General features: G+C 40.0%; 1 protein-coding gene across 1 annotated transcript in view; it reads left to right on the forward strand.

Annotated features, from left to right (window-relative positions):
- Positions 1 to 525: 525 nt before the first annotated feature.
- Positions 526 to 19797, forward strand: part of KPNA4 (karyopherin subunit alpha 4) — a 28962-nt gene continuing 9690 nt past the window's right edge. Inside the window, exons 1-10 of the mRNA XM_059822896.1 lie at positions 526 to 602; positions 10196 to 10240; positions 11122 to 11211; positions 11303 to 11332; positions 11413 to 11465; positions 13805 to 13900; positions 14026 to 14111; positions 17444 to 17530; positions 18640 to 18809; positions 18902 to 18946. Of these exons, the coding sequence (XP_059678879.1) occupies positions 534 to 602; positions 10196 to 10240; positions 11122 to 11211; positions 11303 to 11332; positions 11413 to 11465; positions 13805 to 13900; positions 14026 to 14111; positions 17444 to 17530; positions 18640 to 18809; positions 18902 to 18946 (771 nt within the window). The 5' untranslated portion in view covers positions 526 to 533. The remainder of the gene's footprint in view (positions 603 to 10195; positions 10241 to 11121; positions 11212 to 11302; positions 11333 to 11412; positions 11466 to 13804; positions 13901 to 14025; positions 14112 to 17443; positions 17531 to 18639; positions 18810 to 18901; positions 18947 to 19797) is intronic.

The raw sequence follows: 19797 nt of genomic DNA on the forward strand, positions 1-19797 counted from the left end.
AGGGCACGGCCGCCCGCCGCTCCCCCTCCCCGCCCGGCCAAAACCGCCACCCAAGATGGCGGCGGCGGCTGAGGGGACCGGCCGAAACACCTCGAAGGGCCCGCTCCCCTCCCCCCGCCCCGCGCGCCGTCACCGCGCGCGTCACGTCCCCGCGCAGCTCCCTCCCTCTGCCTGCCCTCTCCTATTGGCCGCCGGGCTCGGGCTCCGCAGCCAATCGGCGGGCGCGCCCGGCCGGCCCAGAGCGAGGCTGCCCCTCTTTCCCCTCCCCTCCCCCGCTCGCGCCGTTCCTCGCTACCGGCACGTTCGGCCGGGGGCAGCGGGCAGCGCCGCCCCGAGCAGGCCGGCAGCGGCAGCGGCGCCTCCTCGCCTCGGCTTCTCGGCGACGCGGCCCAGCGGGCGTTGAGGCGTGAGCGGGCTCGGCGGCCGCAGCGGCGCCGGGAAGGGGGACCCCGGCGGGCTCGGGCAGGGGCACGGGCCCGGGAGGAGGCGGAGGAGCCGCGCTCCCTCCCACCTTCCCCCCCCACCCCCCCGCCATGGCCGACAACGAGAAACTGGACAACCAGCGGCTGAAGAACTTCAAGAACAAAGGCCGCGACCTGGAGGTAACCGCCGCGGCGCCTCGCGGGAGGGGCCGGCCGGCCATGGCGGCGGGAGGGGGCCGCCGCCGCCGTGTGGCGTCTTTCCTAATCCGCCGGCGAGGGGCCCGCGGCGGGGCCGCGGCCTGCGCTGCCCGCCCCGCCGGGAGGCGGGAGCGCCGCTCCCCGCCGCCCATGGAGGGAAGGGAAGGGAAGGGAGGAAGAAGAAGGGGAGGCCGCGCTGTGGGGCCGGGCGCGGCCGCGCGGGGCCGTTGGGCGCCGCGCGGAGGCGGGAGCGCAGCGGCTGAGGGGGCAACGGCCGCCGCCACCCGCCCGCCCCGCGCCGCCCGGCCCCGCAGCGCCGCCCGGGGGGCTCCCGCGGCCCCCTCCGCCTCAGGGCGGGCGGCTGACAGGAGCGGCGGGTGGCGGCTCCCCCGCGGGGCAGGCCGGCACCGGCCTCGCGGTTAGGGCGCTGATTTGGCGTCGTTCAGTCCAGCCGCTCGCTTGATAGAGGTGTTGCCCCGGTGTGTTGCAGCCCGGGACAGCAGGACAGCAGTCCTGTCGTCGTGTGGCTCTGCCTTCATGTCTTGCTAGCACTTAATATTCACTCTTTGCGCTGAGGAGATCCTAAAAGCCTGAGTCAGGGATTAGGGCCCGGTTGGGCGTTCTGCTGTGTGTGTCTCTGCAAGATACTCAAGTGAATAAACGCATCAGTTATTGCCTACGCTTTATAGTGAAGATCGTTATTAAGAAAACCAAACCCACCTCTTTTTTTTTTGTTTTAAACAGGGTGAAAGTTACTATTTTACTGTTTAATTAGTTGAGTGTGGAAAGAGTTGTGGCTTGTAGTATAGAGCCTCTAAACTTTTTGGTGGCTGGATCGCTACATACATTATTTGAGCTGTGAAGGTGCTTCCTCAGCACAGCAGAAGAGATAATTAACGTAGGGTTTCCTTAGTAAATATCCAAATTTTAAAATTAGGTGTCAATCCTCACCCATAAACACTTGGCCTGGAGTGTTGCTGGGGAAACCTGTGCATTGTAATATCGTCAGTATAGGGTTCTGGTCAAGAAACGGGCTTTGGCGTTCTCATTTCTGTTTTTTACTAGCCTCAATACATGTCCTTGTGATTAGCATAATATTCTAGTCTTTCATATGAAGACAATCATACAGTATTTCTTTTTCAAAAGTGAAAGATGCATTTATGTTGCTGTCATTCATTAAAACATCTGCCAGGTTTCCCATGTGGGTAATTCAGAAGCCCATAACACCTGATTTTTAACTTGTCCAAGCCTTTTGATAAAAACAGCTTACTATTCAGCTATGCACAAAGTTTGGTGATGCCTACAATGTTGGAAGTGGGAATAATTACTGCAGTGATTGCTCTGTTTACTAATAGGGTCGTTAGCTTTGTTAGGAACGACTTGCCTTAGATGTTAATTTGTTTTCAACGATAACAAAACGATTTATACAAATAGACAACTGTACAAGAAAGGCATGTTTAGGAAGATGCACAGTAAAGCATATGCTATCATAGCAAAAAATGAGACTAATGGGAAAATACAGGTTGGACTTCATCTGCGTTTTCTCTCCTTTGGTGCCTACCTACTGAGTTTTAAGGTAAGTCAGCTAAAGTAGGGAAGGTTCAAGATGATCACATGCAAGTAAAAAGAACACGTGTGTGTATCGGGAAGCAGGTAATCTCTTCAGTATTTTTTGAGTTTGCTGATGCACTGAAAGGGCCTTCCACACAGTGAAAACACCACTGCTAGGCCATGTTAAGTTTTAGATATTGACGTCTATCCAACAAATCCTGGAACATGTGCATGGTACCTAAAATAACTACCGTGGATGGCTATTTTTCATACAATAGCTCAGGCTTACGGCCATCGTTCTTGCTTATTAACTGCTTATACATCACATTACTCGTTAGCGTGAGAGGTGTTGGTAATGTCCACTGTATGACAAGTATCCTGTGGCAGCAACAGTTGCTAATGAGTATTCAGTTAGTTGGTAACACCTGTGTTCCTGTGCTGCTTTTAGTGGAAAGATGTCTATTTACTTCACATAGGAAGCCAGCATTTGATCTTTATCTCTTTCCCTCCTCCCTTCCCTTTCACTCCTCCCCCTTTTTATCTGTGCTGAAATTGCGCATTTAGCCATTGGTTTCTTTTCTTCAAAACTGTGATCTTTTTTCTTTTCTGTCACAGTTTACCTCCGTTCGCTATCATCAAACAAATAATAAATCACTCCAGTTTTGGTGAATCCCAAATTATTAGATACTTCTAGAGGCTAGGAAGGGTTGCCATGTTACAAATTACAAACTTTTAAAAAATGGTATATCTATGATTCCACGTTGCTCAAATCAGTTCGTTGACAGTTATATTGCTAGCAGTTGCTGTCACGTGGAACTTACCTTCCAGTTCTTACATCTTCACAGAAGAGTATTGTATGTCTTGCAAAAGATGGGGGATTTCCTGCATTTTGTCCTCAAAAGTGCTAAGCGTATGTTTAGCTTTTGGGACATTTAATGAATTAAAGTTGGACTTTTGTTTTCCAGCCCATATCAAAGTGCTTCAAAAAATACAAATGCTGGCCTTGAAAAAGGAAAAAAAGAAAACCCAAAACGCACACCTGTTTTACATAAGATGTTTAGCAAAATTCCTTCAGATGCTTAAGTGTTGGGTAAACATGCATGCATGGACATGTTATGTTGTAAACAATTGATGCCATGTGTTTTAAGATGACAGATTGGTGGCGGCAGTGGGAATAGAGGGATTCATTGTGACCAGAAATATAAAATACTTCCTTGTCGCTTTTTCTTATTTATAGTACTGCTCAAAGAAATAGCGACTATAATAAACTTTTTAATATCAGAAGAGTTTGTGCTGTGAGAGCAATAGTTTGTAGCTAATACTAAGGCAGTATCTCTATGTAGTGTTTAAGATTTCTAGTCTAGTATGTGCAGCATTCTGTTAGGGTCTTCCAAGATTTAAGATTTTACTAATTCTTAAATTAGTATTGTTAGAGCACAAAAAGGAGCTAGCCTTACAAACTGCAGAAGTAATAACACTGACGTTTTTTGACATCTAAGCCCAAAATCTTACTTAAGTGCTTATCTGGACTCTTATAAAAAAAATTATGCAAATGCTTATCTGCTAGGAAAGCTAGTTAAGGTAACTTTTTTCATCTTGTGTCTTCAGTGAGGAACAGGTTTTACTTGGGCTTTTTTTTTTTTCTGGAATAAGGAAGGATAAGCTGTTTTTTCTGTTTGTTGTGGGTATGGCTGTGATGATACCCAATTTTCTTTCCAACATTTATTTTTATTTGTAGTAGCATAGACCTTGGAGTTGAATACTAGATTTTTACTATACAAAGACCAGGATAAGTACACATTGTTCATTGTGTCTGCAATAGACATAGCTTTATGAGCAGTTTGTTTTGGTTTTGAGTAATTGCTGTTTAGTACTGCATGTTAGGGGTCTTGAGCATAGCCTTGCTTCTGGGAAGGTTTGAAAAGAAGGTTTGGGGTGAGGTTTTTTGTTTGCTTCATTTTATTTTACGAGGTGCTTCAGTGTTTCATTTTCTGTTGGTGACTGTTGCCTGCTGCAGCATTCAAATTTGACTGACACTGATGTTTTTTGAAATGAAATAAAAAAATATTCATGCGTATTGTTTCTCTGGAAATACTGGAAGAAACTGATGAGTTTCTGCTGGCCTTTTCTTCCCTGACTTGCCTGTGTGGTTGGGTGAGAGATTAAGAATTGCTTTAACAGTGCTAGCACAGGAGAAGTGTCAAATAGATATTTCTGCTCTGTAATTGAGGTATGCGTGATGTGAAATGATGATAGTATTGTAACGCAAGGTACTTCAAAATGAATGTTGTAGCAGCCATTGCATCTACATGTTTTAAGATCAGCAATGTCAAAATTTTAAGAGTTGCCAGTAGTGTTCACTGGACTTGTGATACTAACAATATATTTGAGAATGTCAAGGAAGCTTCAGGAGAGTATTACGGGATATACCGGATATCACAGGTAGGTAGAAGCTTTTCAGCCTTTTCTGTATCCCACACAAAATAGTTTGCTTGGGATTGAAATACACAGGAACTGAAGGAGAGCAGGCATTTCACTCACCGAGTTAGTTAAAAATAGGTTCCTTTAAGCTGACTTGTAGTTCTGTGGTGAAGCTCATACATTTTGTCATTTAAAAATCATACTGAGATATTTGTTTGGGTAAGGCATTTTGTTTGGCATGCACAACTTCTCCAGGAAAAACTAGAATGACAGTGTGCAATGTCATACTGATTTTTATTTATTTGTAACTGAGAGTCCTGTTACAGTTCTAAAGAGGGAATAGTTGCTGAGATGTGTTTTCTGGTGGTATCTTGTAGAGATTGTGTTGGCTTTAAAATCCCATAGCACTTTTATCAGTGATCTTAAGAGTAGACTTTTATCGCTCCAGTCTGCAAACGAGCCGGAATTAGTATAGGAGGGAAAGAATGGCTAGAGGAGGGCCTAAATCACTTGATTAAACTGAGTGTGAAGAGTATGGATTTTTACCAAATCCAAATATGAACTTGCATGTATCTCTGAGGGGTTCTTTCCTTGTTTTGTAGTTCAGTGCTTTTTATACCTGTGTAGGATAAGAAAGTTTCTTAGTTGTTGCTGTGGTCATTGCATTGAATGTTCTGGGTTATAGACTAGTCTTCTCCAACTGTGGTATGCAGACTGGGTGCTTTCCGAGTAGCTAGTGTAGTGAGTAAGCGCTTTGTGCCATAGTAAGTAGTGTTTAAAAAAACATAAAATAAAAATTGAAGGTGCCATACAGTTCACAAAAGGTTTTGGAGGTAAATAGTAGTCTGTTTCTGCACACACAGACACACCCCCCGCCATGCTCCCCCTTTTTTTGTGTTTGCATTTTGAATCATAAACCAGACTACTGCTAGTGCGGAGTAGCAACTTTCCAGGAAGGAAAGATGGCTCAAGCAGCTCTGCTTTAAAGTAACTGTTTCTGTTGTGGAACAGAAACAATGTCCCTTCAGAAACCATTCACTAGAATTGGAGGAATAGGTAAAGCTCTACCATTATTTGCGTGCTGTCAGACTTTCCTGTTATAGATGCATAAAAAGAGCTACTTGAGTGAAATATTTTATAATAGCAAAAAAAACCCCATCCAGCAAAACAGTGAAGACAGGCTGTGTGCATGATGGGGTGTGAGTTTCTGAGAAGCAGTGATTCAGAGAAGTGGAAGAAGGATCAGGATACCTTAGCTGAGCGTGAGCTCCAGGTATATGCTAGCGTGCTTAGAATAATAGCTCTGAGCTGTTCCTGAGCATGGAGCCTAGAACATTTCTTCTGTATCTGGCATTGCTGTGAAAAACACTAGAATGTATCAGGATCCTGCAGGCGTCAGCTGACACAAGATTTCAATGATAAACTGAAGGGCTCAGTAAGGAACTAATGGTCAGAAAATAGCCTTTATGAGAAAACTTAAGCTAAATATAATTGAAAAAAAGGAGGATGGAGGGGTAACAATCAGGCTGACAGAAATAGATTTGATCATTTGATTTTTCGATGTAGCAAACGAACAGGATCCAATGACTGGAAGAGCCATATGAATTCATACTGAAGTGATGTGTGTTTTTAAACTGGAACACTTTGCAAGGACCATTCTGAACTCTGTTTCTAGAAACTTTTAAGTTGAGATTAGTTTCCTGCTCACAGTTGTGTTAGTGCAAGCTGAGAACTGATTCGGAGAAGTCTAACAATCAAGTCAAATCTTCCACAGAACAGAAGGGGGAATCTAGCTTTACAATGCCTTCTGCCAGGAAACCATTATACCTAGGTTTCTGCCCTTTGAGCTGTTTTCCGAATGACAGCACAAGTTGATCTTGAGTCTGTTCGGCATTTTAGTTTCTCCAGACTATCTATGCCATTTCTAGGCTGGTGATGATGCTGTGAAACTCCTTGACAGAGCTAACTTCCGTTCTTATTTGTTGTGCATGTTCTCTTCCTAGGAGGAAGAGCAGTGACAGGTTGACCAGTAATAACTAGTTTGTCAACCAACTACTGTTTCCACAGAAAATTATTTTAGTGGAGCTCTATTTTGGTAAATTGTTCTTAAGAGTGACTTCATTCGTTGCTTGTCTTTCATGTGGAGGCTTTTGTGAGTCCAAGGTATGCAGGTCCTCTTCAGAAGCAGGCAGGAATTAAAACCAAGGGCCTGTCAGCTTTTGTCTGGAGGGAGAACATTCTTCTTGTTCCAGCAGAGCGTTGATGGAGTTTCAGGATTTTTTTGAGCCTGATCTTTCAAGTCAAGAAACTTGTAAATGACATGTCTGAGGCTTTTTTCTTGGAGTATTTGTTTTGGTCCCACTCATCTCTCCCCATATCTGTCACACACACATATGTGCTTGTCCTGAAGGTATGTTACCACCCGAGTTGGAATATGCTTCCTTTTGGGATCACTAGTAATTGTAACTATTACTTTTTAATGTCCTTTATAGCTTAATGTCCCTTTATAGTTGGTGTTCCAGTAATTCTGTCTTCTACTCCTTGAAAATGTGCATTGGGTCTTGCTCTTGGTTAGCAACAGCTTTTCTGTGACCAGTAATGTCATTATTGAAGTCTGGCAAGAAGAGTCCTTCTTTGCAGTGCAGCTTTTCTATAGGTATGCTTATTTTGGTAGGTTGCAGTAGCAGTTGTGGGTTGGGAAGGTGTTAATTAAGTCTTGTGAGATCATCAGAGGCTTGGTACAATTCTGCCATCTTACTATCAGATGTTTTCCTCATTTTATTTTCTTCTTGAATATGCCAGGTTAGTAGACTTTGCAGAAACTACACTAAATGCTACGTTACAGGCTGAGAGCAAGAGCCTGTAGTAGATATGTCAGTTGTAAAGCTGCAGCATCTTTCCAAAGCCCCTAAATGGTGGGTGGTATCCAGTAGTGTATCAGCTTCTCGGGGAAGGCAACAGCACTTTGAACACGGATAAATGACTGCTGAGTGCTTCTTGCCTGTTCTTCAGAGTTACCATTCATCATTCAGGTGGGAAGCATGTCTTACTAGTGAATCCTAGGCTACGCTTTCCTGGGCTCGAGTCGCATAATGCTAACTTGCAGTTATTAGCATCCTGCAATGTGCACAGGACTTGGCTCCCCAGCATTAAAGTGATGCGCGCTTTGGAGAGCCAAAGCACGAACTGCCAGGTGAGGATCGGATCTTTAACAAATGCACCTGTAGGAAGATAGCTGCTGGAGAAACTTCTCTCCTTTCAACTTTTCTCCATGTTGTGTCGGTATAGACACTTGAGTTGGAGCTACTATAAAACATTAAAACTTCATTTATGTATTTATAAGGCAGGTATTATATTAATTCAGAGAATACCTATTGGGCCAGAAAAGTGTTAATTAAGATTTATTGTCCATTGAGTATACTTTTTCCCCTCTCTTTAGGGATTACACCTTTTGAGATTGTCACTATCATTTGAAGAATTTTAAGAAATATTTGAAAAGTTCTTCTAGCTGTGGGAGAGTAAGTCCGTAGCACTGGAATAGTTTTTATTAGCAGTGTTCAGTGTTAACTGTTGACCTCATGTAGCAGACACTACTTTTTATAGGTTTAAAACTGAAAAAGCCATGAATCTAAGCTGCATTAGACTCAGCTTTTAATTTTGATTGACCTATTGAATTAATATTCTTTAAAGATGCACATATTTCCTGGAAACTTGCTTTGGTGCTTTTTAGTGTGGGACAGTTTGTACTTGCTTATTATGGCTCTTACCTAGTCGTTCCAGGTGCTGCAGCTGCATTAGGTACGCTTGTATACTTTGCCTTTTATATAGGGGGAAGCTATCACTGTGTGGGTGTGTTGGGTTTTTTCCCTCCTCTGCCCATTTATCTTGTGATGAACTGCATTTTGGTCCTTGAGCAATGAAAAGTTTTACCTCCAAAGCAGTGGGGAACCATCCTTTCTTTTCCACTGGCATCCTTTCCTGCCCTTTTTCTTGTAACTCCTTCCTTGGAGAAGGTAAACTGTCTTGCTCAGAGCTGGATTCTGATGAAATGCACATTCCTTTTGATAAAAATAATTATGCTCTTGAAAGTCAAGCTTTTAATCCTTATCTTCAGCGCTGCTTCTTACTGCTGTTCAGAAGGTCTCTTAGCCTTTCCTTTTGCTTGTATTCTGTGTTAATGTGGTCCCTTACACCCTGGAATTTCAAGCTTTCTCTGGGGGTGTGAATGGTTAAATCACAATAAAAATGCAATTGTTTTTAACTTTGCTATTCTCATTCACTGTGAAGTTCAACGTATAGAATAAAATCACTATAGACTAACAGGGGTTTTTTTCTATTTTTACTTTGCACTGTAGTAACACAAGCCAGTAGTAAACCAATCTATGTTTATTTGCAATTGCTGTTTTTTCTTCAATACTCTCAGGGAGCTGTAGAGAAAATGACCCAAAAAATTGCTCTTAAAGTGCCAAGGGTTTTATGTGGTTTTCATTTATAAATAATATTTTTGTAACTCAGCTTTGCTTACTAGGTCTCTTAATTTGAACTTGTTTATAAAGCTATTCCACAAGGCACAAAGCTAGTACTGTTTCATACAGTAATAGAAACGCGTGCCTATCAGAAATGTGTGAAATCTGTAAATGTACTTAGGTATCAGGGAGAAAGGAGTAGTGGGGGGGTTTGGGTAGGCGAGAGCTCCTGTAGAGTTTTCCCACTTTTGTGGTGCCACACTTGTATGAGAAGCCTGGTGGGCATCATTCAAAAAGGGCCTGGTGTTGTCCAGATCTATTTATTCTGAAGAATAACATTATTGAAATTCTTTTTGCTTTAGCAGTTGTACTTTGTTTAGGTGAAGGATCACCTGCGTGGTCTGAACTTCAGCCTCTGTTTTTCAGCGTAGCTATACAGTGACAGTTACCCGTTAGTAATGGGCTGTGCTCCTTGCTGGTTTCTGGCTGGTCAGCCGGTCTGGTAGTGTGGCCCTGGTAGCCAAGTGTCTCTGCCTGGGGAGTTGACCGATTACCCTGCTACTCTGAGGAAGTGAGATGCCGGTTCTTAATTAGGTGTGTAGGTAGGCAGTTGTGCTCGACTTTGACTTTACAGTTTTCAAGTTTACCAATATGCCTTTTTATAAAAGTGGCAGTTTGGGCTGTCTCTGGGTTTTTGGCTCATGCTTTCTCTGTGTGTGTATGTTAAAAAAAGCCTTGAATCAAGAAAAGCTTATAAGTGTTGGGCAAACTTAATATGCTTTCTGTTAGTTTGCTGTGGTGATTATAATGCTTTTGGTGCTGTTGTTTTATGCACAACTCCTTTCAACATTACCCTTTGTTAAAAGACAACTTGCTGTTTATTCCCTGAGTCCATATACCTTTTTTCTTCAACATGAAGAGACTGGGAGACTCTGTTTTACTATGAAATAATACAGGCAAAACCAATATAGTTAATCTCCATTTCCTGTTGGATTTCTACTTTTATAGTGAAAATTAAATCCTGTATGTACAAGTACTGTTTAAAGTGCATGAACTTAAAAATAGTTGTGAAAGAACTTTTTAAATTACTTTGTCTAGATTCAGAACATAATATACTTTGATCTTGATTCTTTTCAGACTATGAGAAGACAGAGAAATGAAGTTGTTGTGGAGTTGAGAAAGGTGAGATGACCTACTATTATTCTTACCAACATAGCCAAATCCCGTTTAGTATTTCCATAAAATTTAAGGGTTTTTGTTAAAGGCTTAAAAAAATAAAAGGAGATACTGCTGTCTGTTCTTTCTGTAGTCCACCAAGAACACCATTGTTAAACTACCTATTTGCCCTTACTAAGTATTCTGTGAAGGTACTTTGATTTAGAAGGAAGTTTTAAAGTTACCACACCTGGTACTAGAAGGTCCATAATTTTTGTCCTGAAAACCAGAATTTTATTTGTAATCTATTTAAGAGAGTAGTTCTTGCTTCTCCAGCTAGGTTTTTAATTTTAAAAACTTACAAAAAGCTTATGGTTTTTTCATTTTGAAAATCAGATGTTCCTGCTAATCTGTAGACAGAAAGCTAGTTTCTTTCCCAAAGCAGTAGTTCAACACACAAGTAAGAGTGGAAGAGTGTATGTGTCAAAATAACACTGTTTAGAATAGTTGGAAAACTAGCTCTTGAGAAAAGTAATCGTAATATGAATTATTTTACTTCTGGGATGAACAGAAAACTAGCCTCTAGGAATTGCCTTGTGTTGTTATAAATAATGACAAATAGGTTGTAATGTCAGTGCTGACGGATGTGTGCACATGAAACTTCCAGCAAAAGTAGTTACTGCTGTAGATAGAGTTGGATGGAGGATTTTTCTAGGAGGAAGTGATTTCCGAAATGTGCTTCACTGTGCAGCCCTTTCCAACTTCTTGAATGCTAGAAATTTTAACAGTATCAACAAAAGCATGTTTATGATGCTTGTTTAAAAACAGAAGCTTCTGTTCCCTTCTTAACACCCCCCACACCCTCTAAATCAAAATTTTAAAGGTATTAAATAATTTTTCTCTTTAAGAACAAAAGAGATGAGCATCTTCTAAAGAGGAGAAATGTTCCCCATGAAGATATCTGTGAAGATTCTGATATAGATGGTGACTTTAGAGTGGTAAGAATTAACTTAACTCTCAAGTATGTCTTATTTTTATGTACTTAAAAGGCATTTCTAATTTCTAACTCCTTTTGTCTCTGATTTCTAGCAAAACACTTCTTTGGAGGCAATAGTACAGGTAAAAAAATTTAATTGTTTGAACATTCTTCATGTCATGGTGACAAATATGTGAAAAGTCTAAATTCTCTTTTCTTTTAGAATGCTTCAAGTGACAACCAGGGTATACAGTTAAGTGCTGTGCAGGCTGCAAGGTAAACACACTTTTCTCAACTATGCCATTTTATTCTTACTTTATCGTGCTCTTAAATTCAGAAAATGTGTTCTAGCTTAACTAGAAAAAGTATGTCATCTACTGATTCTAAAAAAGAAAACTTGATATAGAACTTTACAAAAAAGATCAAAATACCTAGGTCTTTGAAGTAGTCAGGATTTTCATTATCTGTAAATAAATACTAGGATTTATCTTAGCGCAATACTTGATGCTTCTCACAAGTAGATTAAAATATATAATTAGCAGGACTATAAAGTCTTTAGCTTTAAATACAGAAAGAACTGCCATAATCCTTTTTCAAGTTTTGTCATGGATTAGGCCACTAAAACCATTTTTTGCTTTAAGAGGAATTCTTTGTAGTTGTATGTATTCCAGAGGTGATCCTAAAATACTCTTATGAACTTTGCGTGCATAAATTTAGTATTTAACTGCTGTTTCATGAACCACTGAGTGGTTTTTTTTGTTGTTGTAGCAGAAAGCTACAACTTTGTATTTGCTTACCCTCTGTAGTTGAGGGGGTTCATTCAAGTGCAAGGGAGGACTTCCAGATCAAAGAGAAATCAGGTGAATAGGAAGTCACTTTGACTTTTGGGAGTTAATGTATTTAAAACTGATAGGGGAAAGAACAGTTTCTGTGCCCATTTCCATTGGACAACTTGCCTTCATTAAAAGCTTTCATCAACTCAGGGTAGCATCATGTAGAATACCCTATTTACTACAGCTGATTTAAACCTGGTTAGACTAAAGTACACTGAACTAAGCCCAATTTGAAATGAAATGAGAATGTCCATGTGGTTTTCTTGCCATTTTAACTATATTTTTAATTTGAAAACTAATTTAAAGCAGTGCAGTTTACATTATTGGAAAGGCATTAAAGTATATTTTAGACATGAAAACAAATGCTTTTCTGTCTTCATTCAATCTGTACCATCCTTTGGTCTGAAGCTGCAACAGGAAGGAAAAATTTTGCCGAAGTCTAACCCTTAAAACATACAACTGGAATATGAGGAACAGAAAACTGATTAGAAGTGTTTAAGAAAAAGCAAAACCCAAACCAAACAAAAAAGCCCTCAAACCCCCCAAAACCTGAAGTTTATCTCATTCTTGTAGTAGAGTTCTCTACCTGTTTGAGCAGGTGGTTTGTGAATAGACTGTGCTATGATTGTTTTGTCACTGAACAAAAATCAGTATTAAGATTTTGTAAGTACATTTCTGTTCCTTGATTTTTATAAGCTTGTAGATGTAAATTGTCTTCACTTCTAAAAGGAATCTCCTTTACTTTTTTGGAAATTGAAAATTTGCATCTGATTATTACAAGAGTCTTCACATAATCTGTGTTCAGATCCTCTCCATTGCGATTGCTTAGTTTTCTGAGGTATTTTGGTTTGCAGCTCTGGCTTTTCTTCATCTCTTCTTCTTTCCCCATGTTGCCCCCTTTAACACACCAGGGATATATTTCAGGATAAAGCAGCAGAGGAAAGTTGATTCCTAGGTACTGTGTTCTGTCCAGCCTTTCATGTGTTTGTGAGTAGGCTGGTATATCAAGAGATGACTATATATAATCTCTCTTCCCACCGCTAGTAAAAGTTTTGTGCGGCAGCCCAAGTTGTTCCCTCCAAGAAGCTTCCTTCATTGTTCTTAATGCCTTTGCTGCAGAGCGGTGAAGCTAAAGGGGTTAAAAATTGAAACAAATTTGTACACTGCTGTTCTTTGCAGTAGTACTTTGTGAGTCCTTGCTCTATGACATTATATCCTTAGTATAGAAGAAAGAAGTTTCTGCCTTTCCTGTCAAAGCAGCCGGGATCTGTTTATCTCCCTTGTTGGGTGGAGGAGGAAGAAGCTGCAGCAGGGTGTAACTGAATAGCTCTGGTGATCTTTATTTTACTGACTGGTAATAAATGTCAAAAGTAGTTGAAGAAGACATAGCAACTGAAATGGGCAATTAATGTAATGATGTCTTCAGTTTTTCAGTATATTCAGTAATTTCAATTCTGGGGATTAGTTATTTTCACTTAAAGTGGAGAAAATAAATCCTGCTTGGTCTTTGAGAGTATGAGAGAGACACTGGGGAAAAGCTTTCCAGCCCAGAAGGTAGTGTAGTACTGGAACAGTTCTTCCAGGGAGGTTGTTGGATCTCCGTGCTTGGAGGTTTCTGAAACTCGACTACAGGAAGCCATTAGTGACCTCGTCTAGCATCAGCAATAATCCTGCTTCGAGTGGAAGGTTGGACTAAACAACCTTCAGAGATCCTTTCCAGTCATGACTTCTCATTCTGTGACTTGTCTGCTAAGTCTTGTGTTTTCTCCTTTTCCTAAACAGAAAGCTGCTTTCCAGTGATCGCAATCCACCAATTGACGATCTAATAAAATCAGGAATATTACCTATTTTAGTGCACTGTCTTGAAAGAGATGACAAGTGAGTATTTCTAAAACTCAATGTTTAACTGTTGCAAGAATTCTTGGTATTTGGCTAATGTGCCTTTTTGGTGTCTGATTTGAAAACTCATGTTACAATCCTATTTCTTTTTTCTTACTTTGCAGTCCTTCTTTACAGTTTGAAGCTGCGTGGGCTTTGACAAACATTGCCTCTGGAACCTCTGAACAAACACAGGCCGTAGTTCAATCTAGTAAGTCCGACAGTATTTGATCACTGATAAAGCATGCACTGTAGCTTCCACAAAAATAAGATCATCTGAATGATACTGTAAAGAGCATCCACACTCCTGTTCCTCTCTATCTCAAGCATGTTCACCAATCCACATGTTAGGGTTGGTCCTTTCATGCGATAGCCAGGATGGTTGAAATTGAGTTGTCAATCACAGGCACGTCGCTGAAGGACCTGCCCATGAAGTCTCCTGCCAGATGTTCTACCTCTTCTCTGGCAAGCAGCATCAGCGCACACCTGCTTTTGTTCTTCATTTTCTCAGATTTTAAATTCAGTTGGGTTTCCTAATGGTGAGTAATCTCTTCTGGAAACTCACGCTATTTTAGCAGAATTGGTATCTGCTGGTTTCCAGTTTTCAAACTTCAAAAAAAACCCCAACAAACCACCAACAAAAAACTTGAAACAAAACCGAACAAAAAAAAGAACACTAAAAAAAAAACCTCCCATGGAAGGATTTCCTATCTTATTGTGAAGAGGGAGGAAAAGATGTGGACCAAGTCCAGAGGGGGCCTGACATCGAACTATCTTCCAAAATCAAGTTGAAGAAAAAAGGCTGTCCTTCGTATTTTGAGAAATCTGAAGCATGGGAAGGAATTGTTGTTGGACTTGGAATCTGAGTTGCCAAGCAAAGCAAGCAATCTTCTGTACTCTAAACATATCCTAAGTTGAAGTAGTACTTCTGTTGGTAAAGCAGAACTCAGTAGAAGTGTCTGCAGGCTTTTTGAATTGAGTGAATAAAACAGCAGAGCCTCTTGAGACCCATGGAAGGCTCAAATATACAGAAAAACAAGTTTTTGCCTAAAATTTAAGGAAAAAATCCACAAAACGTACATCACATGAGATAACATAGCTTTAATGGTTGGAATCTGTTTTATCAGCAGCATGTACTGCAATACCGTGAAACATGCTGTGCTTCCAACAATGAAAAGACACAGAATTATGCTTGATCTCTTTTTTTTGTGTGTTTTTCCCCACCACGACCACCGTATGTTGACTTCTTTTAGAACTATTTGGAACTTTTATTCAGTGTAGTAAGTACAGTTTGTAAAATGTGTGGTGGTGCTGAAGTATTGAAATGTCAATGTTTGTTACTTACCTTCCATGACTTGACTGTTTCACTGCAGTGATCAGAGTAGATTGTTTCTTTTTCATTGTTAGTGCTAAGCAGTTGCAGGCTTCTCACAAACTGTATATTATTGGCTTTATATTTTGAAAAAATATGTATTCATAAGAAAGTTCTTAGCACCTTCTTCTCTGTTAAATGGCTGGGTGTGTTTCAAAAAATCTGTAACTAGAAAGATAGGTTAATTCTCCACAGCAGATACGAGAGAATTTAAGGCAGATGACTTCAGCTTAAAGGATTTTTTAATTGAATGTATGTTTTGAGATTGCATTGGTTTCAAGATCAGTTGCCCTTTGCGTTTACAAACTCTGTGTTAAGAGCCTGTTAACTCTGATATAGCTTGGATTTGGTCATTACAGTATGTATCTTTGCTTCCTCTCCTTCTCCTCCTCCCTTTCCCAGTTGTATCCTGAGTTTTCTTTTGGAAATCTAATTAATATATTAATCTGTCCCTCACCTCTGATCTAGAACACTTTTTATTTAAACCTAGCTTATCGATGGATTGAAGATGAGTGCCAAATACAGTAATTATTTCTTTCAGTGATGATCTCTGATTTAACTAGGTCTGCATGTATGCACTACGTTAGCCAACTTAATAGCTATAACATATGAAAGTGTGATTTTTTTTTGTAATATTTTATTTCATTGAAAAAGATGGTCTGTTGTAATCTTTCCAAAAGTACTTTATTAATATGCTTGCTAGGGATGTTTTTTCTCCTTGCATACAGGCATTGTAAAAGACTTTTATTTAGTAGGAAATAAGAAATCTGTTGATTTGTTATTTCTCTAACAAAAATGTTTTACACTGAGAAAGAGTCTAACTAAAAATACCAGCTTCTCTTGAAATATGTGATCTAAAGTAAATGAGTGTTTCTTACAGACTAAACTGTCATTAACAAATCATGTAAGCAAGCACCTTTAGTGCTGGGGATAAAAAATGAGGATCAGTTATCTCAATGTTGTGCATGTAAATGTGTTTGAAACATTGGTTTAGCTTTAGTTCTAAATATTGGGAGCATTCTCCTGTCTGACACCAACATAGGGTAGAAAAGTAGCTGCCTTGATAACAATTGCGGAGTTTTGTGTGTCGCCTTTTGAATCCCTTTCAGTCAGTTGGCTTTTTTTGGCACATAGCGGTAGCATTTGAAACAGTCGCTTCTGCAGTGATCAGTTAGGTTATTCTGGTATGTTAGATAATAACAGGTCTCAGACAGAGTAGAGTCAAAACTTAGTGATATAAAAGGAGGCATCACACTGAGGAATGCATCTGTATTAGTTTTCAGGAGACCACGATGACTAGATTCGGAGAAACAGCTGCTGTTGATGTACATGTATCTTCATAATGGTTATCAAAAGATACTGAATGCAGAGTTTGGAAATATTAGGGAAGAGTACACAGTGACTTGGTGCTTAGTAGCGCCTCTGTATTGGCAACAGGGACTCTTCTGGTGCAGTTCAAGTTGCATGTCTGTGTATGCTCGATTAACTAGGCTTCGTCTTGGTAGAGCCAGAGGTGAAGTTATGCGCTAAAGCGTTGCCTGGAGCTCCACACTGGCGATGTATACAGAAGATCCCTCAGTAATTAGCTTTCTGCATGTGCTAGGATCAGAAACTGGCACATACTTCACTTCTAGTAAAGATGTGATGGGGGATATAAGGTACTGTCAATCAGTAAGATTGAAGCAAATTAAACCCCTGTCCTTCCCTCTTACTACCTTACCAGTCAATAATGTAGATGTGTACCTGCTGACTCTTAAGTTGGCTAATTTGAATGGATGAGGTTGGTCTTAAACAGTTACTACTTTGTGGCTGGTTCTGATAGAGAACTTAGCATGGAATTTCTAAATTCAAGAAGTATAACTAAATTTGGAGTCCCGACAAGCTTCAGTAAACTTGTGAGACTTACAGACTAATTAAATGTCAGGTTATTTTAAGAGTTGCTTTCATAATGTTCTGAAGTGCGGGCTTTTTGTAAGAAGGTGCAATAAAAGAAGAATTGTTACAGTGTGTTTTATTTCAGTATCATCTGGGAAGTTAGTAAGGCTTTGACCAGGAGAAAAATTTCTCATGCGGTACTGAAATGTTATTTAAGAGCTAACTATGTGAACTATATTGTATTTTAAGAGATGTATTTCTTAACAATTGCATGGGGTTTTGTTTGTATCTTTCAGATGCTGTGCCACTTTTTCTGAGACTGCTGCATTCACCTCATCAAAATGTTTGTGAGCAAGCTGTGTGGGCTTTAGGAAATATCATAGGTTTGTGTTACTCCTGCCACTAAAAACTTCTAAGTTCCTTTTGATAATTGAATGAATAAACTAGGTAGGATTTTGTGTGTTAGAACTTGGAGATGTTCAACTATGAGACAACAGGCAGCTATTAGACTGGCAATTACCCTGTTCTTAACTTACTCCTTTCTTCTCTATTGTGTATCGATGGTGTGCACACCAAAAAACACATGCTTACACACTTTCTTTCCAGGTACAGGAAAAGGAATTACTGGCACGCAGACATGCAAATTGTTAAAATAAAAAACTGTTCTGCATTGAGTTCTGAAATTTTGCCTGAGCAACACATACGTTGTGTAGAATTCTAGATAAGTTGTGAACATTCAATCTTTCATTTGATTTTTCATCTTACTGTGCAATCATTAGCTTTGTGGTTTACAGCCCTGACTATGTTTGTAGTGCTTGAGGACTAATACCGGTTCTGACACACTGAGATTTCTACAGTCTGATATTTTAGAAATGCCTAGTCCCTCTTCAGAAGCAAACCAACAAAATGCACCATATTGTAACTGCCTGAAGCTGTTAGTGATATGTGTGCGGTACAAGTCAGATGCTGCTTTCGAGGCAACTGTAGTGATGCCTGGGCAGTGACGAAAGTGTGTTTATCTTTCAGATACAAAGACAACAATATCTGTTTTCAGGCCATTTTGAACTATTATTGGGATGTTGCAGTATTGATTATAAACTTTGAGAAGGGATCTTCAGGAATACATTGGGCTATCAACTGTTCTCGGTGGTTTGGCGCTGTCTGCCACCCCTTTTCCCTTGCCCAACACCACCCCAGCCTGTACATCGGCTATAAATCATGGAACACTTTTCTGTTAAGAATGTAGCTGTTTTTAGAGTGGTTCAAAAGGAAGCAATTAGGCAGGCAGCTGCAGGTCCTACTAAAGCTTTATATGTGTCTTTATGGTAGATGATCTATATAGATCTGTATCTGTATGCATCTTTCCGAGGCTTGTATTCTTCAACTTTGTCTGCATTTTAAATAACTGAAGTTATAAGTGTGCAGAAATCAGACTTCTTGTGAATGGCATGGGATGATCTTTGTCTTGATAATTCCTTGATGTCTCAAACAGGTGATGGACCCCAGTGTAGAGATTACGTTATTAGTCTTGGAGTAGTGAAACCACTGCTGTCCTTCATCAGCCCATCTATTCCCATAACTTTCTTAAGAAATGTTACTTGGGTCATGGTCAACTTGTGCCGTCACAAAGATCCTCCTCCGCCGATGGAAACCATTCAGGAGGTGACTGAATTGCTCACTGTTCAGTGTAACTAAACTGGAGTTGGCTATCTGTCTGCCTTAAAAATAACTCGGACGCTTCTTTTCCTCCTTAGATCCTTCCAGCGCTCTGTGTTTTAATTCACCACACAGATGTAAATGTAAGTAACACTGCTTAGAGCCAGTTTTGTGTTCTGGTACAATTTTTTTAGCTGAAGTATAAAGTTTGTCATTAACTTTTTTATTTAAAAAAAAAATCTGTCATGTTCTCTTTCATTATGGCAAACTTGTTTTGGTATCTTTAACTGCTTATTTTTAAGCATCAGTTATGATTTTTGCCTGGTAATTCTCGGTATCTTTGCAAGTGCTTATTTGCATGTACTTTCCCTACACTTAAAAATAAAATGCAGTTTCAGTTGTATTTCTGTGAACGTTCATTTACAGATAAATACAGGGCTTTTTGACTAGCACTTAAGTTTGAGGTTGTAATGAAAATCAGTATAAATGAAAGAAAAATTAGTGTCTGCATACGTAAAATGTTAGCGTTGCATCTGACTTCTGAGGTGTTAAATATGAAGATTAGGTTATTTTAATAGTGAAGTAAACGAGCGAGACTTTATTGAAATTATGAAATGGGTCAGCTTTAAGTTTGCGTAGTAATTATACTATTTAGTTTCTTGTATATAAGTAGGTGAAATTAAGCTTATTTGAATGCCTTGAAATAGCTGTATTTGTGAATCAGTCAAGAGTTGTCAGCTGCGACAATGCTCACTCAATTTTTTTGTAAGCTGTCACTTGAAATGTTCAGGTCTACTGCTATTTAAATTGGCTTTTCTGTGTTTGGATGCACACATGTATGCACACGCACAGAGGAAATTCAGTCTAAGTGCCGCTGCACCAGAAGTTAAAAAAAAATTCTTTTTTTTCTTTTGCTTTTCTTAAATTGTTTTTCTTAAATTTTGTGGGGGAATGTCAAGAAAAAAATAACTTGATGCTGTATGATGTACATTTG

The sequence above is a fragment of the Gavia stellata genome, chromosome 11, assembly GCF_030936135.1.
Source record: "Gavia stellata isolate bGavSte3 chromosome 11, bGavSte3.hap2, whole genome shotgun sequence".
NCBI classification, from domain to species: Eukaryota; Metazoa; Chordata; class Aves; order Gaviiformes; family Gaviidae; genus Gavia; species Gavia stellata.